This window comes from Vipera ursinii (assembly GCF_947247035.1).
Source record: "Vipera ursinii genome assembly, chromosome: 1".
NCBI classification, from domain to species: Eukaryota; Metazoa; Chordata; class Lepidosauria; order Squamata; family Viperidae; genus Vipera; species Vipera ursinii.
The window spans coordinates 175798105-175824997 of record NC_139512.1 but is presented as its reverse complement, the minus strand read 5'-3'; the positions used below and the strand labels follow the sequence as shown (position 1 = coordinate 175824997).

Below are 26893 nucleotides of genomic sequence, written 5' to 3'. Positions count from 1 at the left end.
TCCTGAAACGCTCAGCTCTCCTGTATTTTCTGGTTCTTGCCAAGAGACAACCAAAAAAACAAAGACAGGATATTTCAATCTCATGTGAAAAGAACTATTTATTTCTTGAATCGAATCATAAATATAACTGATGTGACTCAAAGGAAAAGTGAGGATTTATACATTTTTGTTAAATGTTTGTGTTCCCTACAAATCCTTATCCCTACAAGTCCTTACTACCTTTAAACTTACAAAAACCACAATATTGCTATTAAAAATCAGATAAACATACTTCAGATCATGATATAGGTTAGATTTTAATTAGTATTATGGAAACCCATTTTATATATATACACACAGAGAGAGAATGTAAACTGTAATCTGTTATTTAAAAATCCAATTCACAGTTTCAGAATTTTCAAAGCAGAAAGAGCAGAACAAATTTGTAACCTTGATATTGTAATCTTAATGATCTCTTGGAAGCTCTAATAGCAATTGGATTTACTTCATCACCATGTGGAATTTTCTTCTGAGTGCTGGCATCTATAAATAAACTTAATCAAATATTAACTCCTGCACACCGAGAAAATTTTGACTATGTGAACTGATCCCAGGCTTTCATAATCACTTTGAATTATGCATGAAAGTTTTATAACTTTGGCCTTATATGTTTCTTCCTTGTATCTTTTCTAAAACAAATGACCACAAACAAACCATCTGATGTACTTGGGCAAATATTGGTCAATCTTTAGCAAATCCAACAATTCTGCTTATTCTACTGGCATACTGAAGTTGAAAGAATTTTGTTTTACATTTTGCATGGTTTTCATAAAGTCATATAAGCAAATGTTATATCATTTTTATCAGTCATTTAGGTTATATCCAGTATGTTTTCCTTAAATAGCAATGTTTTGCATCCTCTTTTTTTCCCTGTATCCCCCACATACATTTTCAAATCTGAAACTTTCATCGAGGTTCCACCTAATATTTAGCAGAGCTGGAAAAACGGGGATCCTCTGGCAAATCTACTGTCAGTGGATGGGCATCAGTGTCTCTTGCAATTAAAATATGTGAAAACAGCAGTGTGTTACCAAAACTTATTTTACTAAAAAAACAGAGTTCTCTCAGCTTCATGCTTTTCTGATATATACAACCTTTATACACTTTTTCTAGCGAATCAAGCCCTGAACCATTAAAACAGGGTAGAGACTTAAGATTCTTATTAGAGCCAAAACAGCACCACCCTTATTTCCTGACTCTTGAAAAGAATGCTTTTGTTAGTGCAATCTAAAATAACTCAATTCTTGATTTGTGCTCAACTTCTTATTCAGGACAATGTCTGAATTGCAGAGACTATCTTTCTTGACCTTTTATTACTTTTTAGATATAATAGAATTAGCTAAGTAGATAATTATGAACATTACAAGCCAAATCTGACTTAAAATATCACTGACTTTCTTTACAGTCTCCGTCCTCAAATGAAATCAAACCAAAGTCATTACTATCTTCAAATCAGAATTTTTATAGCATGACTTGTAATCCTGAGCAATACCGTAAGATAGAATCTTTTCAACATGGTTAACAGCGGGCATTTCATTTTTCTATCTTAACAATATTTTTTATCACAGAAGCAAAGTATATCAGTTGCATACCTATCATTTATAAAGTTGATCTTTGCCCCATTTTTTGAGAAAGAAACATTAATGTTTAAACTACTTTGATATCTATTTCTTTTTCTTGCTCTAATGTGTGTTCAGATACAGAAGCTGAAGTGAGACCAAGGTTTATTATTTTATTACTGTTTTCCTGAAAGTAAGACCTACTCTGAAAATAAGCCCTAGCTTGATTGGGTGTGTGTGTGTGTGTAATATAAGCCCTACCCCCCAAAATAAGCCCTAGTTTTGGGGCGAGGCACACACTTAAAAATCAAGCTTGGGTAGGGGTAGGGGTGTGGATCTGTCCCACATGCCCCGCATCCACTTACCTTACATCAAGGCCTCTCTTCGCCAGCCCATTTCTTTTGCAGTTCTTCTGCAGCCAGACCTGTATTTCTCATTCACAGGCCTTTCTGGAAGGCCTATGCAGCCAAGAACAGAGCTATGGATTCAATCCATAGCTTGGTTCTGCAAGTTCTCTGCAGCTGAGGACAGCTATGGATTGAATCCAGAGGCCTTTTGCAGAGGCCTTCTGGAAAGGCAAAATGCAGGCCGGAATGCTGCTGCAGAATGAAGCTGCTCCTTCCGCCACAGAACAAGCGGACCAGCTGGGTGGGGCTGTCGGTGCCAGAGGTGAGTAAGACATCCCCTGAAAATAAGAACTGGTGCCTCTTTTGGAGGCAAAAAAAAAGACCCATTCTTATTTTCGGGGAAACACAGGTATGATTGCTACTTCGACACAGACACCATACCTCTGGTCCACAGGATGAAAATCAGCTCAGCAATTCAACGACACATAAAAGAATGAGAGGTGCCTAATAGAATATTTTTCTGCTTTGCACTTCCATATAAAAAAAGCCAACATAGCATTTAAGAAACTTTTGAGTAAACTGTCATAAGATATATGAAATAAATTTCAAGTTTGATAAAGCTACCTCGCCTCTAAGGACTCTATTTCAACATGACCAATTTGCACAACTGAATAATTTGGCTACAAATAAACTGAAAACATATATTTTTCCTCCAATAAATAGCAGTCCCCCAGGAGCTTGACATATGTCCTGTCTAATGCTTAAGTAAGACATCGTTATATAGACGTAACTAATATACTGCAATGTTTTGCGTTCTTTTCTTCATAAGAAAATTAAATAAAGAAATCCAATCATCTGCACTTAATAGGCTAATATTCTTATCAATAATTGGAATCATCACCAAAATACTGCTCTTAGTTTCAAACAATATTACTATTGAAAAAGCGCCATTGATATTTGTAGCCTTATGGAAAACTAGATGTTATAGAGTTCCATTTTTAAGTCCTGTTGTATTGAGAAACAAAAAGCAATCTAACAGTGTATAACTGAGAAGTATGTATCCTGATAGATGTTACTGAATGATAATCAAATGCACTAGCATTCAATGCACTAGTAAAAATTAATCCAATTCTTCTTAAGTTCAGGCATATAAGTAGGATATACAAAAATATTAATCATATGTGCACTAATTTACACAGAAGTGAAATAGCTTAGCTTCAAAGACTTAGACAAATGTTTACAACAAAAATGGCCAATTATTTTCTATGTGAAGTATACATCAATGAACATTTAAAATTATATATATTAATATACAGATAGTCCTCAACTTACAACAGTTCAGTGACTCTTTGAAGTTATAATACCGCTGAAAAAAGTAACTTATGACCATTTTTCACACTTATGACTACTGCAGCATCTCCATTGTAGTGTGATCTAAATTCAGATGCTTGGCAACTGAATCATATTTACCGTATGGTGTTGCAGTGTCCCGGGGTCACGTGATCATCTTTTGCACCCTTTATGAAAAGCACGTGTCGCACCTGTTAAGTTGGTAACATATTCCCAATCAGCTTACAAGCACCCTATGACCATATGATTGCCATCTGCAATCTTCTCTGCTTGACTCTTTAAAAGGTTTCTGCTATAGAGCTGAAATTCCTTCCTGAAAGGCAGCCGTTTCTGCTCTATGTGGAACTGAAATTCCCCTCTCCCCCACAGGCAGCCATTCAAAAGTGAAAGGGCTGCCTGCCAGAGGGTGGGCAATCAGGCTGCAGAAATGGAGGTCAGACCCTTAAGATCCCAGCTCTGTACCTGCGGCCCCCCTTTTCGCCCATGAAGAGCTGAATTCAGCAGGCAGCTCTTCTGCTCCCTCGGCCTGGGTGCCAGGGTTGCAGTTGTTAAGAAGTCACATTAGCATCTCAGTTAACAAACAAGTTTGCTCAATGACTGAGATGGTTTATTTATATTTATATATATTTTATATTTATTCAATTTTTATACCGCCCTTCTCCCGAAGGACTCAGGGCGGTGTACAGGGCAATAAATATTAAAAAACAAAGTACAATAGTTAAAAAACAATTAAATAATTTATGCCCGATATATACAATAGTTAAAACCATATTAAAAACCCAACCCCAAACCCATCAGACCAGGCCGGATTGCTCAAATAAATAGGTTTTTAGATCCCGCCGGAAGGAGCGAAGGTCGGGGGCCATCCGGAGCTCGACCGGCAAGCGGTTCCACAGGTCTGGCGCGCCCACAGAGAACGCCCTCCCCCTGGGGGCCACCAGTCGACATTCTCTGATCGGAGGCACCCTGAGGAGGCCCTCTCTGTGGGAGCGCACTGGACGGAGTGAGGTCGACGGTGGCAGCAGGTGCTGCCGTAGGTAATCCGGACCCATGCCATGTAGGGCTTTGTAGGTCATTACCAGCACCTTGAATCTCACCCGGAGGGCAACCGGCAGCCAATGCAGCTCGCGGAGCAAAGGTGTAACATGGGAGTATCGGGAGACTCCCAACACAACTCGCGCGGCTGCATTCTGCACCAGTTGGAGCCTCCGAGTGGTCTTCAAGGGCAGCCCCATGTAGAGAGCATTACAGTAGTCCAAACGAGAGGTCACGAGCGCATGAGTGACTGTACGCAAGGCATCCCGGTTCAGATAGGGCCGCAACTGGAGCACCAGGCGAACCTGGGCAAAGTCCCCCAACTATGGTTATAAATTGAAAATACTTGTACAAGCAGTGATAGGATCTGTTTACTAAATGAATCCACTCACTAAGTTTCAATCTGCGTGATAATTTCTGATCCACTCTTATCAGAATATAAAAAATAAACTTTTTAAACAAGAATTGTTCAATCTAAATTATCGATATGTATTTTTAAGTATAATCATATATAGTCACACACTGTTAAATATAATGCACCACACCATAGATTGAATAATGCTGCTTATTACTTTTTTGTAAACATTATTTAAATTCTAAATTCTATTCTCTTTAAATAAAAGTCTGATTCAATGTGTTAGCAACCTACTGTTTCCCAGACATGTTAGACTGTAGAATGTGAGCCACAAAGTAGCTGTATAACAATTATCAGAACTGGAGACTAAAAATTTTACAACATGTATACAACATCTCTGAGGCTCCATTAAATTTTAAATATATAGATTAATGGAAAAATCACCTGGAAAACATAATATGCAGATCATCTCATATTATTGCCCAATTAGGTTGATTTTTCAATCCCTTCATTTTTCAATCCCTTTCTCAGGGTTACTTTAAGACCAAAAAAAAGTATGCTTCCTTATATAGGATATCAGCTATGCTTAGAGTAACCTCAGCAGCACAATCAATTTTAGGAATCATACTGGTTTTTCTCCTAGCCACAAGGTTGTAGACTGAAAACAGTAATTCCCAGCTCAGCATGACAGAAAATGGGATATAGTCAGTTCATCTGTAAATAGATGTTATTACAGTTAAAATGAAACTGTACAGCTAGTAGCATGGCTTGGCTCTTCATTAAATGCGGTTTACATCCCAGACATGTCAAACACAAGGCCCGTAAGCCAAATGTGGCCTGAAATGTGGTTCCATCCGGCCTGGGGACCTGCTCTGGAAAGAGTGAAGTACTGCCCGCTGACTGGGCATAGATCTACAACCTGGTTGCATCCATCAAAGCCAGAATGTACTCAGCCTTAAGTCGACGGGGAAGCCCTGCCTTGTGGCCTGGGTGCATGCGCAAGCGGACTCCAGAGTCCCTGCTGGCTGTCTTGTCCCGCAGACTGACTTCACCCAGGACGCCAGCGCTGGCCGTCTCCTGTGCGCACACCCGGACAGCAGGGCAGAGGTGGCAAGAGAGAATAAAAAGCCTTTTTGCCAACTTCTTACCTCGTTCTCCCTCCTTCTGGCTTGCCTCTCCAGAAAAGAGAAAATAAAATCTTCTTCCCCCAGTCAATCTCCTCTTCCCCTTTAAAAGTCCCTCCCCGAGAGCCCCGCCCCACTGCCAGCCACCGCGGAGGCTGCCAAAGTTCCCGAACTCTGCCGAATCCACAGAGCTCTGGCAAAGCCTCCCAGCCAGTGTTGATCCCAGCCAGATCCAACGCCCCCAATTCCCCTCTCCGCTACACTTCCTTCCTTCCTTCTCATCTCTTTCCTTCCTCCACACTCAGGAAGGGGTGATGGGAGGGGGAGAGATTGCCAGTGCTGCCATGTTGCTGCCGGTCTTGCTATCCCGCATAGTGAGTATCTGTGCCGAGGAAAGGGATGCCTCGTGGCTGTGAGGCTGGAGGTGCTGGTGGGGGTGGCGCTGATCTACAACCTGGTTGCGTCCATCAAAGCCAGAATACACTCAGCCTTAAATCCACAGGGCAGCCCCACCCTGCCCCTGGGTGTGCACGCAAAGAGAGTCCGGTGTCCCTGCTGGCTGTCTTGCCCTGCAGGCTGACTTCAGCCAGGAGCCAGCACTGGCCATCTGCTATATACACACCCGGGGGGCAGGACAGAGGTGGCGGGGCAGCTCCTTGCTAGTTCCCGTAGATCTTAGGCTGAGCGCATTCTGGCTTTGATGAATGCAACCAGGTTGTAGATCAATGCCACACACCCCACCAGCACCTGCAGCCTCGCAGCCAGGAGGCATCCATTTCATTGGCACAGATACCCCCCCCCACATGGGATAGCAAGACCGGCAGCAACATGGCAGCGCTGGCAATCTCTCCCCCTCCCATCACCCTTTCCTGAGCACGGGGGAAGGAAAGAGATGAGAAGGCGAAGGAAGGGGAGGGAGGGAGGAAAAAAGGGAGGGTGGGAAGAAGGGAGGCAGGGAGGGAGGAAGGAACAGAGGAACAAACAAGGAAAAAGGAAAAGAGGGTGAAAGGAAGGAAGGAAGGAAGGAAGGAAGGAAGGTAGAGTTGGAGGAGAGTGAAAAAAGGAGGGAGGAAAGAAGGAACAGGGAGGAAGGAATGGAAGGTGGGAGGGAAGAAGGAAGGAACAGAGGGAGGAAGGGAGGGAGGAAGGAAAGAAGAGAGGAAGGGAGGGAGGGTGGGAGGGACCATGTCCCAGCGCGCATCCCGGTCCCATCCTCCTCCACCGGAGACCCTCAGATTTGCCCCAGTCCTGCCCAGGCACCCCTGAAGCAAGTGGCCATGCCCACCCAGTAGGCCACACCCACTCAGCCACACCCACCCAGTAGGCCACACCCACCCAGTAGGCCACACCCACCCCAGCAACACCTACCCGGCGCCCCAAAGACAACCACAATGCTGATGTGGTCCTCAATGAAATTGAGTTTGACACCCCTGCTCTATCCTGAAGATTCTTACAAGTTCATGTGCAGAAACCAGAAGGTTTCCTTTCAGGTTTGGTGTATAAATAGGCTGAAAAAAGATAGGGGACTTGGCTTTTATAAATGATATCTGTCATAAGACTTTGATATGCACAGAGATGGAGGGATGTATGAATTCCCACAATGGAAGAAGTTTTACAAGTATTGTGAAGTTAACTGAACTGGCTGAAATGAAAAACTTTGATTAAAGATAAAAAACTGACTACTTTTCTTTCTACATGGAAACCACTTTTGGATTTTTTGCTTGATAAAAGAAAAAAAAGTTCTGTTTTGGGGATTTAAAGTTTACATCTGCTACAAATGCAGATGTTGTGTATTGTTGGAGTTTAATAGAATACATTTTATTTTATCCATTTGCTTAAAGTAGAAGATGCTTTATTATAGATATTTGATTATAGAAATATTTTGCAATATTACATGTATTTGTGGAATTGTTATGATGTATTTGTGGGACATATGTTTTATTTAGAGTAAGAGATTATGATATTATACATTGGTGTTATTCAACTGTTTGGAAGGTACATCTTTTATATTTGTTTTGTATAAGCTTTTTGCTAAACTAAAAGAGAGAATATGTCATTATATAATTGTATCTGTGTCAAATAGGGTTGGCAGTAACTATTTTTCATGTCATTTTTTTTCTTTGTTGTGTCATTTTTTTTAGCTTTCCCTGTGTTCTCTTTCCCTATTTTCCCTTTTTGTTGCAGTTTTAATTTTTCAAATTTCTACTTTTGAAAATTAATTAAAATTAATTTTTTAAAATGCAGTTTATGTGCTGATACATTCATAATGAACAGGGGTTATCATCAGAGTTTACAAGGGGTTAACATCAGAGTTTACAGTTGTCATATCCCTAGAATATTTATTTGGAAAATTTATATTGCTGCCTACTTGCTCATGGTGACTCAAGACAGCTTACAGGAAATAAAAACACAATATAAAAGAAATAAAAATAATAACCCCCTATCCCATTCCGGTGACAACACACACTCCTATCAGCCATTTAATGGGCTCCATCCATCTGGCTCTGGGTTCTCCAGGCCTGGTTCTCCAGGTAACACATGTCCATACTGAGGTCTACGCAAAACCATGTGGGACGCTGCATTTTGCACCAACTGGAGTTTCTGGCTGCTTTTCAAGGACAGCTCCATGTAGACCACATTGCAAAAGTCAAGACGGGAGGTGACTAGGGCATGAGTGACTGTGAATAGGGCTGTTTGTCCAGTAAGGGGCATAATCAGTGCACAACCCACAGTTGTGCAAAGGCCCTCATGGTCACAACTGCCACCTGCTCTGTTGTGATTCCTCGCCTGCCAGTGGATCCGGCAGCCGAGTCCAAGGAATCGGATGAGGAGGTGCCTGGGTTCACATCAGAGTCTGTGGAAGGTTCAGAGGAGCAGAAGGACTCTGAGCCAGATGTGGAACTGGGCCGTCTACTCATGCTCAGACAGAGACACAGCTGTTTTGGGGAGTGGAACTAAGCTACGAGGAGTAACAACTGGGACAAGTCCTGGATGCGCAGATGTGCAGAGAGGAGAGGCGAGCAAGATAATGGAGGGCAGTGGGGCCGCTGCATAGGCAAAGTAAGAAGCCACGCCCTGGCTGGACTATAAAGAAGAGAGGCATGGGAGGTGCTGGTTGCCGAAGGCTTTGTGCTTCTGTTGTTGGATTCCTTGCATCAGGATTCTTGGACATTTAACATTTAACCAGGTTTGTTGGATTTCTATGTGTGTGTGTGTGTGTGTGTGTGTGTGTGTGTGTGTGTTCAGCATTCCTGCTGAAAACTCCAGAGACTGATCTTGTTCATCTCAACAGCTAAAGGACTGGTTGGAGTTTTGTTCCATAAAAGCTGTGTCAAAATAAAAGGGATTTTTTTCTTACAAAGTCCTGCCTTGTTCAATGAAAAGGGGTTTTCCTCACGAATAAGCGGCTGAGCAGTACTCGCGTAGGCTGTGTCAGTACATGCTCTTTGAGCAGGAGTTGCAAGTCCAGGAGAACCGCCAGATTACTGGGGAACTTTTGGGGGCAGTGCCACCCCATCCAAGACCAATATAGCAGCAGTACAAGACAAAGAACCCACTATACGAACAAAAAATGATCCGACTTGACCATCATCCTGTTTCCTGAGACTTGCAAGGTTAGTCAAAAGCAGTATAACCCCATGACACAGACTTACCACGGAGACATGACTCTCACTCTCCAAGGACCACAACAGATGGACCTGAAGCAGCAATGAAAAATGATTTTGGTTGTTCTAAGACCAGTTTTTTTCAGACAGGGTTTTAAATCTAAAATTAGATTGGGATCCACAAGGCACTAAGGGGGGGGATATGACTCAGTTACCAAGCGCCTGACTTTTGATCATTTGATCATGGCAATGCTGCAACAATTGTAAGTGTGGAAAAACAAACATAAATCACTTTTTTTTAGTGCCGTTGTAACTTCAAATGATCACTAAATGAAGTCGAGGACTATCTGTAATTATTTAATTTAACAAGAAGTTAAATATAACATACTGCAAAATTAATCACTAGACTTCACAAACACTGAAAATTAAAAGAATGGACAGCTCCAGTCTGGTTTGAATGTTTGCTCACCACAGAAAAACAAAAAAACTGAGGAGACATATAACGCGCTGGGAAGTTATACGGTCTGCTATGGAAAAAGCTTAACCATTTTCTCTCTGTTAAAACAGACATTTCGTAACTAGCTATTATATCTGAAAGTGCTCACAATACCTCTTGTAATACAAAGAAGATAATCTTATTTTCTGTATAATTAACACTGAGGTTCCATGATTTCCTGCAACTTAATGTGTTACTTTAAATAAAGATTCCATACTATGAGAGTAAATTATTGCACAGAAGTCATTTTAATTAGATATGCCCAGAAAACTAACACAATTATTCTCAGGATGTTGCTGCCACAATATCAGTACTGTAATGGCTTTTCTATGCCCATCACAGCTAAGTATATTTAAATAATCACTGCACCAGACAGTAATTCACAACTGGTTCATTAAAAATGGCTGCGTTTCAGCTTTGCCACAGTCTTAGAATGAGCAAAGAAAATTAATTACTGCCAAGGAATGTTGTAGAATTTATGTTGGATATCACCCCCTCAGAAATGTAGATGGCCCTGACCCTGTTAAGCCTTTCATAAAGCTCTCAGGACCTGATTGTTTGCTCAGGCATTTGGGTCAGGCAGGTAGGTGAGCTCTGTTGGTGATGTAGCATTTTGTTTTAGAGGTTACTCTTTAACCATGGTGTCATTGGTTTATATTGTAAAATATAATCATTGTACTTTAATCATTGTATGTATGCGCCCAGTCACTGCTGTCAGGTGACTGGCTCTTTACATAGTTTAAATAAATAAATATTTATTCCTGTACATGAATCAACTTCCACAACTACATTCCAGACAAGCTGCAACCAAGTGTACGGGTACTCCTCGAGTTACCACAGTTCATTTGGTATTCAAAGTTACGACAGCACTGAAAACAGTGACTTAGGACTGGTTTTCACACTTACAACCATTGCAGCATCCCCATGGTCATGTGATTAAAATTCGGATGCTTGTTAACTGGCATGTATTTATGACGGTTGCAATGTCCTGCAGTCCTGTGATCAGTTTTTGTGACCTTCTGAGAAGCAAAGTCAATGGGGAAGCCAGATTCCATGTTACTAATTTAACAACTGCAGTGATTCACTCAACAACAATCACAAAAAAGGTAATAAAATGGGGAAAAATTTACTTAACAACTGTCTTACTTAGCAACAGAGATTTTGGGCTCAATTGTGGTCGTAAGCTGAGGACTATATGTACTGCACAACATTACATCCCAAATACGACTGTATCCAAGGGATGATATTAGCCTACATAAATCTAGTAATGCTTTCACAACTCCATATAATCATGTAGTTTATGTGAAAAACCAGTATTATAGTTAAAGAAGGGAGCTTGCCATATAAGCAGAAATTCAAATGTTTAAGTTTAACTAAGAGCCAACTATATTCCTAATACCCCCAATTCTGTAAGCGTTTCTGGGAACTCTGGAAAAGAAAAAAGGTCAATATTTCTGTGTTGAACTTTCAATGGAGTTACTGCTACTATTACCTCCAAAGAAATAGAGTTTAGATGGTCTTAATTAAAAATAATAATTCAAAAGTAGGCAGATACTTTTCTTCATTGTTCTATTGTTCAATCATTATTTATCCTACACATATACATATTCTTTTATGTACCACTCCCATAGGCATAAACATCCTAGTTCATCTTCAAGAAATAAGGGCAGAACACCCAGCAATTGTACCCTTCTCCGCTTTTCCCCCATTCCTTTTTTTCATATAACACATCATTTTCTATTTTCATCATTTAACTTAATTCACTCCCTGGCTGTGAACTCACAGTTGCCTCTCAGTACACTCAGCAAGGAAAGGGACAAAGAGGTAGGGAAGGAAGGAAGGAAGGAAGGAAGGAAGGAAGGAAGGAAGGAAGGAAGGAAGGAAGGAAGGAAGGAAGGATCCTGGAGAAAGAGAGCTGTTTTCTACTTTGGGTTGCTTTCTTTCCATGCTAAGTACAAAAAAAGTAGCAGAAGTTCTCTCTCTCTCTCTCTCTCTCTCTCTCTCTCTCTCTCTCTCTCGTCAAAAGCAGTAATGGAGAATTCATCAGGACGATTTAGAAGGGCTCTGAGTATCTTATGCAACTGAGAACACACAATTGCCCGTATGGTCTCTAAAAATTAAAAAAAGCAGAGAAATAAAGTAAAAAAATTATTACCTCTCTGCCTCCTATCAAAATTCATTTAAAAAAATGAAATGAAAATAGCAGGTTCCTTACATGTATATTCTCCATAGAATATAAAGAGGTTTGCCTTTTACTGAACTTAGTAGAATAGGAGATTTCCAAATCTTCACACTTCTCTAGTGATTAGAGCTGTACATGTTTAAACAGCTTTTCCATCTTTGCTATGGTTCTCTGAAACCGAAAATTATCTGCTTATTTGATTTTTTTTCAAGATACTCTCAGTATATCTTTTGAGTATATATCACTCAAAACTTTGGAATACTTAATCATTAATATGTAAATAAAGGATTATTAAAATTAGGGTTTTCCTCATCAAATGTTGGGAAAATGTTATAATAAATGTTTCTATGAGCATCGTGTTATCAATAAAATGTCTCAACTGGAATTTGTAATCTCCAATTCCGGCAAATAAGATTTTGATCAGGCATTATAACATACGGAAGGCAGCAGTCGAAACTTGTGCCAACTGCAAGATGTTTCTCTTCTAGTCTCGTACCAGAAATGCAGGAACTACAAAGGAGAAAATTATTGATTTAAATGTAAAAAGATTGGAAACTTTAATAAAAACATAAATTTATATAGTTCTATCTAGCCCAATGCCGGGCCACATTGATGGTAGGGATTATTTCTGAGCAGCAGGTCACTCTGTGTGTATGTCGATACCAGGGGACACTGTAAAAGATGGATAGTTTTATTTGAATAGTGGCACATTCAAACCCATGCAAGAAACGTCTCTGAGATGCTACAGAAATAAGAAATAAGCAGGAGGTGCCTCTGAATATGGTAGCCTAATGTAATCAGAGGGAAGCAGTTCTTTGACAAGTTCATGTTTTTCCATGTGCCCATATATCTGTCTGTCTCAAGCAATCCTCACTTTTATTCTTACTGTTAGATATCCTGAAGTTGGACAATTTATTTAGTCAATTGCCTGGTATCCTAAAGGCTAAAACGATTTAGGACCAAAGTAAATTGTTTATCTGATTTAAAATCAATGCTATAAAAATAATCTAAGCCTACTATTATTTTAGAATTTTCTTCAGCATTATATTAATATTATAGCTACCTTCATTTATTACTTTTTATTATTTTTACCCATTAAAGAAAAAATTTTGATTAAGAAAGATTTAAAAATGTACAAAATGCACATAAAGGACTTACTAATTCAAATGACTCTATTCAAACAAAATTAAATGGCAATAACTTATAGTATTAAAATAAACTCAATAATAATTTTTCCTAAACTAACAAGAACAAAGTTCATTGGTCAGAATACAGAGAAGCTTCTGTTCTGCTTCAGCTCTTCCAGTTAATGGCAGCACAAATCTATTAAGCCACCAGCTGCTGTACAAAAGCCAACATTGTTTATCAACACGCTGCTCTTATGAGTTTATTTTCACTAGTTGATATCCAACTAGAATATAATCAATTTGAACATACTTTAATCCCATCTTAATATTTATGGTGTTAAAGGCACAAATTATATTTTACAGATCTAATGATTCTAAATCAGAGGCCCTCAAAACCCTTTGGGCACCAGGGACTGGTTCTATGGAGAAAGATTTTTCCGCGAACCAGAGGGGCGTGGTTTTGTGTGCTGCCTGCATCCAACGGATAGGCTTCACTTGTTTGCGTGGCCCGGTTGCTGGTATGCCATGCCAGTCCATGGACAGGGGGTTGGGGACCCCTAAATGGTTCTAAAAATGTAAATAAATAAAATTATAGAAAACAGCAACTCATGACCAGAATGAGAAACAGAACTCATGAATTTTATCATAAGTAAATATAAAATCAATTACTTGTTTAGATATCGAGTGCATCAAGCTTTTGCTTATTATCTGCAACCCAATTTTTTTATTGGGGTGAAAATCTTTAATTACTAATTGTTTTAAAAATGTGTCATTTTTATTGTCATTGCAATTACATTTAAAAACATTCATTTCAACTATCCATCCAGTGACCTTGTTTTGGAGTCACTCTCCTGGGGTAAGAAGGGTCAGAGGAATACTGTGACAATTCAAGTTATCACCTATTTGGACTTTCGTGGCACAAGGCCGGGTTATCTGCAGGACTGTCTGTCTTTAGTTATTTCTGGTTATCTCATGGAGCAAAGTGAGAATGTTTCTGTGAAACAAACTTACTCAATGGAGATCCCAGAGGCATGACTTTTGTGTTGCAATGACTCTCTCCTGTAGAACAACATTCCCCCTTCTTAACCCCCCCCCCCAGATTTAAGGAGCCCTGATTAAGGACCTGGTTCTTCCCCAAGGCATTTGGCCAGAGCATAGGTTGAGCCTATCTAGAAATGGAAGGTCATGAATACAGTGGCTGTCCTTGGTTAGTCAGTTATTCTGTTTTGGGTGTTTGTCCTATGCTTCTAACCGAATATAAGATGCCTAGAGTTGCTTTGGTGAGTTGGGCAGCAGTATAAATCAAATCAATCAAACTATTCTGAAGATACAATTTGGCTCATAATTCAATTCACTTATCTTTTTACCCTAAGCCATTTTTTAAAAATCTGAATCTGTAAAGAGCAAAGCTAAACAATCTAATGTAAATAAACGCTGTCTCTTTCCGCTAATATCACACTGTAGTCAATTATGCTCTCCCTGCCATTGAAAGGTTTTAAAAATAAGGATGTACAGTACACTGTAGTCTTTTCAAGGAAGACAATTCTACAGGGATGTCAAAGTAACAACAAAACAAAGCAATCCTGCTGCTACTTCAGTACTTTATATATCCAAAGACTAGAAAAAAACCCATAATATTATTGTTATTTTAATTCTGTTTGCCACTCAGAATCATTTGTTGAGATGGTGGCCTATAAATTGGGTAAATAAATAAAATAAACTTGACTAATGCAATCAGGCTCTTTTGCACTTCCTTTAATAAGATGTAAAATATTAAATTATCTGAAAATGCACACTTTTTTCATTTGAAAAGCAACCATTTTTTCCACTGCAGTATTTATTCATTATTATTAAAGATATTTATTTCATTTTGATGCTGCCTAATTCCAGCCAACTCTGAATGGCTCACCAAATAAAGTAAAATAAAGTAAAAATCAGTAAATATAATGAAAATTAATTCAAAAAAGGATCATATGATAATGACAAGATGGCAATCCAGATGACATCTCATAAAGGCTAGAACAGCCAACTTTTCAAGGACTTTGGGAATGCTGTCACACCGGGAACTGTGAGCTCAGAGGGGATTTCATTCCAGAAAGCAGGTACTACTACAGAGAAAAACGTGTTCCCTATGTTCTGAAAGGCGATAGTGATTAATGAGGAGATCTGGAGCATGCTCCCTCTATTGGGTAGTACTAGCCAGGCAGAAATCACAGGAGACAGGAGTATCTCAAATAACTTGACCCTATGTTATATAATGATTTATAGCTGATAGCCAGCACTTTGAATTGCACCTGGAAACACAATGGCAATCATTTGGATTGACTCACAAAGTCGAGGGGTCATGTGGGAATGCCAAGGCAAGCACATCACTATCCATGTCTCCTAAATTCTGGATCAGTAGAAGCTTCTGAATGGTCTTCAGGGGCAACCTCATATAAGGTACATTGCAACAGTCGAGTCATAAGGTGAAAAGGGCATGAGTAGAAGAGATATAGAAGATGACTTTGATGAGATACGGAGGAACCATTAAATAGGCAAAAGGGGCTGAAATGCTTTATAAGTCCAGAACAACAGGATAACATTTAGAAGAATCTGCACGAATGAGGTCAGCCTCACTAGATAGACCAGACGAGGAAATCAATTCCAGATACAGGGAAGGCTAAAAACTACTATTTTTGAAATTCACTATAAAAAGCAAGTTTGCCTGTGCCGTATCTCTTCCTCTTCTAGTCTAATGAATCAGGGAGGTGTTTGCCTAAGCCACTTTGGAATGCTATCATGTTGTTCTGAACTTTAAAAATGCTTCAGCCTGTTTTTCCTAAGTAATGGATCCTGCGTATTTCCATCTTCCTTACTCTATGTAGCAACTGAGAAAGGAAGGACTAGGATTCAACTAGCAAGAAAAGAGATGTGAAACAATGTTACCATATAAATGCAAATTAGTTATTTCTGGCTTTACTGATATGAATATGAAAAAAATTAATAAATGATGTTTTGAATAGTATTTTTGTCACACAAATGAAACCAAATCATTCTAGTAGCAAATAAGAAAAGGGTACAAAGTGCATGAATAACAGCCAAAAATGAAACGTGAAGGAAGGAAACGATGCAAAGCTTAACAATTCTGACAACAATATTTTGTTCTTAGAATTCCAGGCAGGGCCGGGATGTTGCTTTTTGGCCTTGCCTGGTCACTCCGTGTGGTGTGGAGAATGTGCCACTGCCTGCCAAATCCAGGCTGGGGTCTGGGTGGCGTAGCGCAGGTAACATGGACTCTCCTGCCACTGACAGCATCCCCTCCTCCGGAGTCCACGGGTATGTGAAAAGGGCGAGGGCCATTTGCTGGTCTTCAGGAGATGCCTGTTTTTCTCCCTCCCTCATTATAAATATCTTCCTGCCACAAACACTGTGCGGCTCTTGTCCAGCAATTTACAGTGGCTTTTCAAGCCATGGCCACCGGCAGCACAGCCTCCAGCTGCCCTGGCAGCCGGTCTCCCTCCCCTCGTCCCTTCCTGGGCACGGAGGGAGGGAGGGAGGGAGGGAAGGACTCTCATGCCACGACCCTTCCCCAGCTGCGTTTCTTACCTGTTTGTCGCTCCATCCGGCCTGTTTTTTGTCCTCTCCTCTCTAGCCCCTCCTCCTTTTACCTTCGGTGCAGCTCCAGCTGACTCTTCCTCCTCCCAAGGCTGCATTTTTTTCTCTCTCTCTCCAGCCCAAACTGCCTCCTTTTATATCCCTTCCTGTCTCCACCCCTCCTCCTCCTTTCTCTTCTGGGTGAGTCGGAAGTGCTGATCCTGGGGCCTTTGCCTCACCCCAGCAGCCCTGCAGCTCCCGAGGACTCTCTCAAGGCAAGTCCTGCGCTGCGCCGCTTTAGCTCCTTCCCTCCCGCAGTACCCAGGGCTAGGCTGGGAAGGTTTGTGTACCACTGCCACGTGTACCACAGGTTGAAAAGCCATGATCTAGAGCAGGGGTGTCAAACTCAATTTCACTGAGGGCCGCATCAGCATTGCGGTTGCCCTCAGGGGGCTGGGTGGGCATGGCCTGCTGGGTGGGCGTGGCTAGAGTGCGTATGGCCTACTGGGTGAGCGTGGCCAGCTCTACATCGTTCGCATCAAGGGTGTCTATGGGGGCCTGGGCAGGAGTGGAACAGATCTGAGGGTCTCTGGGCCAGGGCCAAGGCAGTGGGGGCCGTTCCCTCACTGTTTCCAGGATGGCTTCGCGGGCCGCATGAAACCACTTCGTGGGCCGGATCTGGCCCCCGGGCCTTGTGTTTGACATGTCTGATCTAGAGCAATAGAATTGCTGAATAGTACAAAAATAGGAGACAGAGGTAATCACAATAATGCAATGAAAATTCAGGATCCATTTAATAGTTCTTAACTGGCAAAACAGAATCAATTCCAATTTCAATCTCTCTAGTAATCTAGAGAATCAACTGATTGAAACTGATCTGTGATACTATTTTACTTTGTGGTTTCTGTTATTCAAATTCGGTATGCTTCCGACTGTTTATCTTCCTCATATTGTTTGCTCCTGGCAAAACAATAGGAAAAAAAAGTAAGTCACTATTTCGTTCTATGGGTTTAAAAGAAATTATCTAATTGGGGAGGCAAAATTCTAATTAGATGAGAAAGTAGGCCTATTCAAATGAAAAGCTTACTGAATTACATTCTTTCAAACTCTTTGAAGGTATATATTACTTAGCTTACAGCAAAAATACCGATGTTAGAATATCTGCAGCAATTACTTATATGGATAAGTTATTTATACTAGAGCATTTGGCTTAAAACTATATACAAACAGGGATGCTGACAAAAATTACATAGATTTTCTCCATGATGACCCATCCCCAACCTTGTCATTTGATCTTTCAATTGTGCGTTCATTGCTATAGTAACTGAATCTACAAATTAAGATAAAGGAGAATGGAAAAAGTATATGAAACATTTTATAAATGGAATTTTCATGGCAGTAGTCCTCAGGTAAGGAGTACTGGGACTGGAATTTTCATTGCCAAGCAATGTAATCATAAAGCAGAATGACTTAGTGACAGCAATCCCAGCAGTCCCTGTTGCCATCGTTAAGTGAGGGGCACACAGCTTGTTTAGTGAGGACCTACATGACGGTGACATGTGAAGTGGTGGGAATCCAGAAGCACATCATTGAAAAGTGTCCCAGACAAGCAGGCTAGCACGCAAGTAAATGCAATGGAGTAACAGCAGGCAGGTGCTGTATGTGGGTGCTACAGAGTACAGGCAGGCAGATGGGTGCTATGAAGTATGCACTACAGAGTACAATATCCCCATGCACCTGAAGGATCCTCAAAAGAAAAAGTGGTAGGAGCAGGAGAAATTTGCAGGAGTGACTTGAAACCGCCTGTTGGATTGCCCACTAACTCTGCTTATGCAAAGTCAGTAAAGAAGATTGCAAATTGTGGTCATGTGACTATGGGATACTGTAACTGTTGTAATGCAAACCAGTTGCCCAAGTGCTTGAATCATGATCATGTAACCTCGGGGATGCTGCAGTGGATGCAACTTGAAGGACCAGTCATAAGTCATCCTTGTTCAGTACCACTGTAACTTTGAAAGGTTCCTGAATAATAATCCGAGGATCACCAGTATAATCTTTCAATCTGCCTTTAACTTTATGAAAGAAGTGAAACATTTGTACAGAGATATATATTCAGAAATGAGTTGCATTACAACAGACTATAGACTGTTGTCAAATAAAAAAGTGTCAGGTACAGTATGGAATATTTAACACTGCAGAACAAGCATTTTAAAAGCTAAAAGTTCTATATCATCATACATGGAACGTTGTGTGAACTGTGAATTCAAAAAGAGCAGCAGACAGGTACAGAAGGGAAATTGAAGAGAATCTGTAAATTACTGAACCATTACTCGGATTCCTCACACTAAGTTTTGTGTAAGATTTTATATATAACAATGCCAAATGAATAGGAAAATTTTTGAAAAGAAAATCAAAGGAAATTGAATCAGATACCTAACAGAAGACAGAAATAAAGAAACAAGAGAATGTAAGGAGAAGAGTTACTTTACTTTAAGTTAAATGCGGACTATATTAAAGCTAATGGTTGGTTAGAATATCTGAATGTTCTTCTAATTAACATTTATAATGAATAAGGCTCTAGAGTAATCCAATTTGGGGAAATTTACTAGTTCAGAAAGAGAAAAGGACTGAGACAAGGATTTATATTGTAGCATATCTGTTCAATTTAGAGCAAATATGTTATATGAATACTGTACTTATAACAGAAGAGATGATAGAAACAAAACTGAAGTCTGAAACAATAACAATTTAAGACATTCAGGTAACAACATTTCATCAGCTGTAAGTAAAGAAAGGTTATTATGCATTATGCAAGTAGGGTCAGAAAATGAAAGAATCTAATGCTAAAAATTTGAAAAGACAATGCTAATGTCAACTTAGCGAAGTGAAGTAACAGGTGGTGATAAGAAATTAAGGTGGCAATTGGTCTATATTCTTGGGCTCAAGTACAGATAAACATGGGCAATGTGCTAAAAAATTAAAGAGGAAATTCATCATACCCAGGAAGGCAATAACAATTTAGTCATTTCTATGACAACGATCAGAAAAAAATAACAACCTTTCTAGTAGCAGTGCACAGCTCTGAAAAATGACATTAGGAAACAGTGAAAGATTAATCCCTTCAAACTGTGGACTTAGTAAACATACCATGGGATTTTTAAGGATTAGCTACATGTGATAAACAACTTTTGCTGTACAATCTTGATGTAAAAATCAAGACCTATGGTTTATCAAATGATAATTAAAACTATTCTCAAGTAAAATACGAGTGGTTCTAGCAAACTAACAACTTAATTGGAATATATACTGCATATGGTAATATACACAGTATAATTTATATGATACAAAATGTGTATATTCATTTACCTGTAATCTGCTTTATTCCTATGCACTAAGAAGTTTGCTATGGCAGCAATGCATATCTTTCATTTGAAGAATCCATTATTAAGAAGCAAATCTAGTAAATAGAGGGTCACAGGTATATATATAATTATATATATATATAATCTCCCTACTCTAACCATTCTAAAACTTAATTTTTTCTCCAAATAAAGTACAGGTAGTCCTTGACTTAACAACCATTCATTTAGTGCCATTTGAAGTTACAACAGACTGAAAAAAGTGATTTATGACCATTTTTTACACTTACTACTCTTGTAAAACTATTTTCTCTAGCAACTATCATGCAGCATATCTCTGCTTATTTAAATGTAAAGTCACAGAACAATTTTTAAATATAAAATCAGTTAAAAGTGTATGGAAACATTTAAGAATAAGGGAGGGAAAGATTTCACAGTTAAGTTGTACATTAACATTACATAAGCATCAGGCAAACAATTTCCCATACTGCAGTCACAAGGAAATGAGAAGCTTCTGCCTCCATCTCACTTGTGATTAATCTTAACTATGGCTAATTTAAACAGCTCTACAGACTACCATTTGAAGTTGGCTAGTGTTTAAGAATTCAGATGAAACAACAACCGCAGTCAGAAATAGAAACCAAAGGTGCCTAAGCAACAACTAAACAGGTAAGAAAATGAGGTGGGAACTCTTAGGTTTCTTATTAACATAAGGCTAGCCAATAACTATGAAAATAATTATAGCATTTTTAAACTAAAATGAACTGCCATAAACATTTGGTATATATCATATGAGAGCCATTCTGGTGTAGTGGTTGAGGTGTCAGGCTATAAAGCGGGAGATAATGGGTTCTAGTCCCACTTAGGCAATCCTGCTTAGTGACCATGGACCAGTCACTCTCTCAGTCTAAAGATCCCAAGATCCATGAGGAAACGTATTTGGTAAATCTGCATATGCATCAAATATATGGTGTCTAGACAAATTTAGTGAGGAATCAATGGGGCTTTCATTGATAGGTAGTCCTTGACTAATGACTGTAATTGAGCTCAGAATATGCCATGACAGTCATTAAGTGGTTTACCAAATGACTCTGCCTGGTTTTATAACTGTTTTGGCAGCAGTCATTAAGCAAATGTGGCAGTTGTTAAATGAACCAATTATATTCAATAGGCGTTTGTGCCAAAAACCAGAAAGACCAGAAACGGGCAAAATATACTGAAAATCGCAATCATGTGACCATGTGATTCTGCAAATGGCTGCAAATGCAGTCCAGTTGCCAATCACCCAAAATGTGGACATAGGACTGCAGTGTATGTGTGTTTGTGTGTGTGAAACCGGGTCATAACTAGTTCTGCGAGGGAAGTCTATCATAACTTTGATCATTAAGTAACCAGTTCTAAGTCAAGAACTACCTGTATTTAAAACCTGATTATTGTCCTGTTAACTGCAATATTCAAAATTTTAAATTGTTCTGGGAGGAAAAAATACTCAGAGATCTGATTTGCTCTCCCTATTTTTAATATTCCAGACCTACACTTATTTTTATTTCAATATATCAACTTATTTTTTTCTTTTCTCAAATACTTAAGAGAAGTACCTGAAATTTAAATTTTACTGGACCACTAAATGTATTTAATATATATCATGCATCCAAAAAAGAAGCTATCAGAAACAAAGGTTACACCACTTTAAATATATGTATTATGAAAAAATTGCTAAGTCATTGTTCATACAAAAGCTACTTCTTGGTTTCCAAGCTCAAGAGTTGATGAAAAAAACACTTTTTACTTTTTTTTTCTAATTCAGAGGTACCACATAAATCACAAATGTTCTTGACTTACGCATTACAAATTCCCAACTTTAAAAGATAATAACCAGTGTTATTCTTTAAATGTAAAATATATTAATATGAAAATAATTCCCTCTAGTGCAGGAAATACATAGTGCTGTACGTTTATGATTGCAATGATTTCCAGGAGTTGAAAAATAATAGTATTTGTAATAGTATTTACAAGTAAGAATTCCAGTTTGAAGACTTAATTAAATTAATAACTTTTTAATTTTTTCTTTCTGGCTCCTCAAATGTAAAATAAACATCTATATTTGGCAAATATAATAATTACAAATTTAAAATATTCATTTATGTTATGTTATCCTAAATATTTGTGAACATAGGTTACAAACCTAAGCCTAAATACATACATTTTTCTTAAATAAGATTGATATGGAACATATACATCTGGGTTGATTTATGTGATTCAATAAGACAGAAAGCTAAATTTCAAGAAAAGAACTAAAATATTCCATTAAATACATCTGGATAAAAGAGAGTAAGGCCAGAGGAAAGCAGATATTATTCATGTAAATATATATATTAAAGCACATTCACTTTAAAAGGGTTTTTTTTTAAAAAAAATAGGTTAGTCAAATTACAGGGCCAGTTCACCAGGCTTTTCCTTCTGTGAATTTCAACAATCCTCACAAGCAGTAAAAAGAAAGGATAGAAGTGTGAGCATTCAAATTAGCTCATCTGAAAGATCAGTAGTTTTCACCTATTTCTATTCCCACTGATTATCAAAATTCCACCATCAGGCTGCATTACATTTGAGCATTCAAAGCATCCTAGAACATTAAGAATCTGAGAAAATTAAGAACTTTTGTCTAAACTTTACTTCCCTTCAATTTCTCAATCCCTTTTTCCTTTTTTAATCATGATAAACTTGAAATTAGAAACAATCTGACACTAAAAATGCAGAAATGCTTTAAAAATACATTCTGAAATTAAAAGTGAATTTGTTTACATTGTTTTTATATTTTCAGATATTGTAAAACTATATTGACTATTCAGTGTTAGAAACTGTGAATTTACATATATTAAAAGTACTCTGTAGAAAGTCAATAATTATTCTGAATGGTGGTTTTGGCTGAGTTTCAAAAGAATGTACTTGTATCTGTATAAGAATTGCTTGGAAATTTCCCAACTCAATAATATATATATCAGTAGATGGAGGTAGGTCAAAACAGTAGTGTAAACACAGCTGATATACCCCTTTTTCCATTATATGTAACAGATCAAGGATATTGTATCTGTTTATTTAGTTCAGAAATCATAAAAACAATTCTTATCATTTTGCTAGTGCTAAGCAAATTTGACAGGAAAAACATATTTTTCCAAATTAAATATATTATAATTACATGTAAGTTTTAAAAATCCAGTTTTTATAGAAAAAGTCTATAGAATTAGCAGAGAAAGGAATAGTGGGCATCAACTTTAAATGCCAATGACACAAAATATTCCACATAAGCAAATGTTTCATATCATTTTAAAAACCTAGTGAAAGTACAACTTCAATTGTGCTTAATATCACAATTAACATTAGAATACTGAGCATAGCTAAGAATCATCTATATTTATATTTGCATAAATTAAAATATGATTTATAAAAATATGGTTTTTTACTAAATCCTGCTATATTAGTTTCTTGAAACTGTTAAAACATTATAATTTCCAGTTAAACCAGATTATTAAGATTATCCTTCTAATATTGTTGCAAAATTTTCCAAGAAGTATCTCTTGTCCTATACAACTCTATAGGTCATTAAAATAGTAACAGGAAAATAAAAAGAGGTTGTCATTTCTAGTAATGAAAACCTTGTACGTTTGTAACAATGTAATGCATCCTAATAGCTGGAATGAAATCCATGAAATTAAAAAAAAGTAAAGACACAATACTTTGGAGCATAAATCCTCACTCCTAGACCAGCCTACGCCAAAATCAAAATTACACATGAAGTATATATGAAGAGAATTTCCATTTCTTTTAAAATGCCCAAAATATAGTTAGCAATTAACAAAGCACATGCCAACAAAAACTGGTCAAAATGCACATAGAATAGCTATGTATCATCCTTCTAGACATTGACAGATTAATTTAATATGTCTAGAATATATATTGTTAATTTTTATGTTAATGATCCTGAAAAACCACTGATCATCTCAATGGCTGTGAATAAAGATTTATGCTCAACTAATAAATTTTTAATCACTTTGTTTAGAAACATTCTTTGAAAATATGTATCTTGATATTTTAAAATCAAAATATTTTTAATGACACAGACTGTGCTCATCTAAAATACTGCAAAATAAGTACACACCTTTGAACATAATTTCCAAGGCATTTTCAAAAAACCTAAGCCACACGCCATTTCTTTGGCAAAAAAAAAGAGTGTGGATGTCATCCACAGAACTGAACCAAATTATGCAAATTCACCATTGATTCCTATGGAATTTATCAGAAATCCACTGGTTTAAATTCAAGTAATGCAATTTAATCTGTTTGCAGAACATGCTGTCATGTTACACCCACTGGCTACTTACCAGCCGCAATGCTGAGTTGTAAGGTGGCACTGGAGAACAAGAGCACCAGTAAAAGGTGCTGCAGCAAGTCAGTCATATTTGGAGGGATCCAGCTATGTGTAGTTTAAAAAATGCTGACAGGAGGAAATCTGCTGTCTTCCAAGAGTCTTAATTTCTCAGTTTACAATCCAGTCTGAAAGGGCAAGTGATAGATACGAGGAGGAGCCGTTTGAGCTTTTACTTCATTAAGCACATCTGCCTTCATGGTTCAGGGCTTGGCCTCAGAAGATGAGTTTTCCTCAAACCGACAGGCATGTTCTTTTTCTTAAGATGATGGTCATTGTTGTAATACTGAAATTAACTCCCATGTCTCTTCAGCCTGTCACCACACCACTCAAGTTTCAAATGAATCATATCCAGAGGTGAAAAGGACACACACACACAAAAAAATCGATTGTCGCCACAAAAGGAAAAAATGTAGACAGATTCAAAGGCCAAGATTTAAGATGTGGAAAACAAGGATCCAAATCTTTGTGCTGTCTCTTTTCTTAAGAAAAGGCTATTTCCTTGTCACTTAGAAAGAAGAAGTCGTTCATCTTCTTTACGGGGAATTTTAAGGACCCACTGCCCCATTACGTGCCATCAATCTCGAATGAAATTTAACACACCCGGCGTCCACTTGGCTTTCACACGCGCACCCACACACGCAAGTACGCGGAAAAGGAAATAACTCCAAGCAAAGGAAACGGGCAGAAAGTCCTGGCGTTTCTCTGAAGAAGCAGAAGCAGCAGATCGGGGCTTCCCAGTTCCTGGCTCCGAGCAGCTCCCGGCGCAAGGAGGCCTTTCCTCTTCTTTAGGCAGCCCTCGGGAAAATGCACTTTCTTTCTGCCTTCCCCTTCCCTCCTTCCAGCGGGAAGAGGGGAGGGCAGAGCCACTTCTTCCGCCCTCTTTCCTCCCCTCGCAAGAGCCCGCTTCGCCAGCGCCCAGAAGCTGAGCAGGGAAGCCGCGACGAGCGCAACCCGCGGCGGCCAAAGCCTTTCGCCCTCCCGCACCCCTCGCACATTCGCTCGCCGCCCTGCCCCTGTTTCCAACCAGCCCGCCGGGGAGTCAGCTGCCCGTCTCTTCCTCCGCAAGGCGAAGGGAGCCTTGCCCGCGAAGGCTCCGCGCAGGGGGATTCTCACGTCGCGTCGCCTCCCCGCCTCCGGCAGCTGGGCTGGGCTTGGCTGGCTGGCTGGCAGCGGCTCCCCTTCTCTCAGTCCAGACACAAAGGGGAGTCGCTGTTAAACTGCCTGTCTCAGCGCCTGGCCCGCGGGCGCCGCGAAGCCCCGCCCCGCCGTCGTCTGCTGAGCTCGAGCTCGCCCTTCTTCCTCCCTTTCCTCCCTCCCTTCCTTCCTTCCTTCCTCTATCCCAGGGGTCGGCAACCTCGGCTCTTTTATGACTCGTGGACTTCAACTCCCAGAATTCCTGAGCCAGCTATGCTGGCTCAGGAATTCTGGGAGTTGAAGTCCACGAGTCATAAAAGAGCCGAGGTTGCCGACCCCTGCTCTATCCCTTCCCGACACCGCTCCGACCCTCGCGCGCCGCTCCCACGTAAGCCTTTGGAGGCCTGGAGCAATAGAGATGCCTCTCCTGCTCCAGCTAGAGCGACCCCCTCCGCCGGCCGAATCTGGCCGCCGCCGCCGCCGCCGCCGCTCGAGGCCTTGGCGGGGGAGTCGCGGGCGAGCCGAAGGAGAGGGGCCCGGCAGAAGGTTCTCTGCGCCCCTCCCGCACCGCCATTTTTTATTTTTTATTTTTTGGGCCAGGGATTGCTAGCTTTGGCGGCTCGAGGCCAGCTGCGCGGAGGGAGGAGGCGGCGAGGAACGTTGGCTTCTTTTCTGGCGGCTGCTCCCCCCGGTGTTTGGCTTTCTTTGCTGAACCCCCTCCCGTGGTCTTGGGAAGGCTTTACGGCTAGCGAAGCCAAGATCAGCAAATAAGAGAAAGGCTCGGATTGGGCGCATTTTTTATTCGTCGGGAGTAAATCGCCTTAGTTCCTTTAAACCAGGGGTCTTCAAACTTGGCCCTTTTATGACTTGTGGACTTCAACTCCCAGAATTCCTGGCTGAGGAATTCTGGGAGTTGAAGTCCACAAGTCATAAAAGGGCCAAGTTTGAAGACGCCTGCTTTAAACGATTTGTTGTAACGAGCTGTATAGGGAAAGTAAGAGAGGGAAAGTAAGAGAGGGATACGTAATAACCCAAAATATTACTGTAGTTCGGAAAGATGACCGGAGTTGGGGTAATTAAAAACCCCTGGAAGCTTTGCATTTGTTGTACGCGGCGTTTCTCAATACCTTCCAGATGTGCACAGGGGAACTCCCAGAATTCCTTAGTCAACATGCTGGC

General features: G+C 39.7%; 1 protein-coding gene across 1 annotated transcript in view; it reads right to left on the bottom strand.

Moving 5' to 3' along the window:
* BMPR2 (bone morphogenetic protein receptor type 2) overlaps positions 1 to 25831 on the bottom strand; it is an 84068-nt gene extending 58237 nt beyond the window's left edge. Inside the window, exon 1 of the mRNA XM_083378028.1 lies at positions 24534 to 25831. Coding sequence (XP_083234154.1) covers positions 24534 to 24609 — 76 coding nt within the window. The 5' untranslated portion in view covers positions 24610 to 25831. The remainder of the gene's footprint in view (positions 1 to 24533) is intronic.
* Positions 25832 to 26893: the final 1062 nt, after the last annotated feature.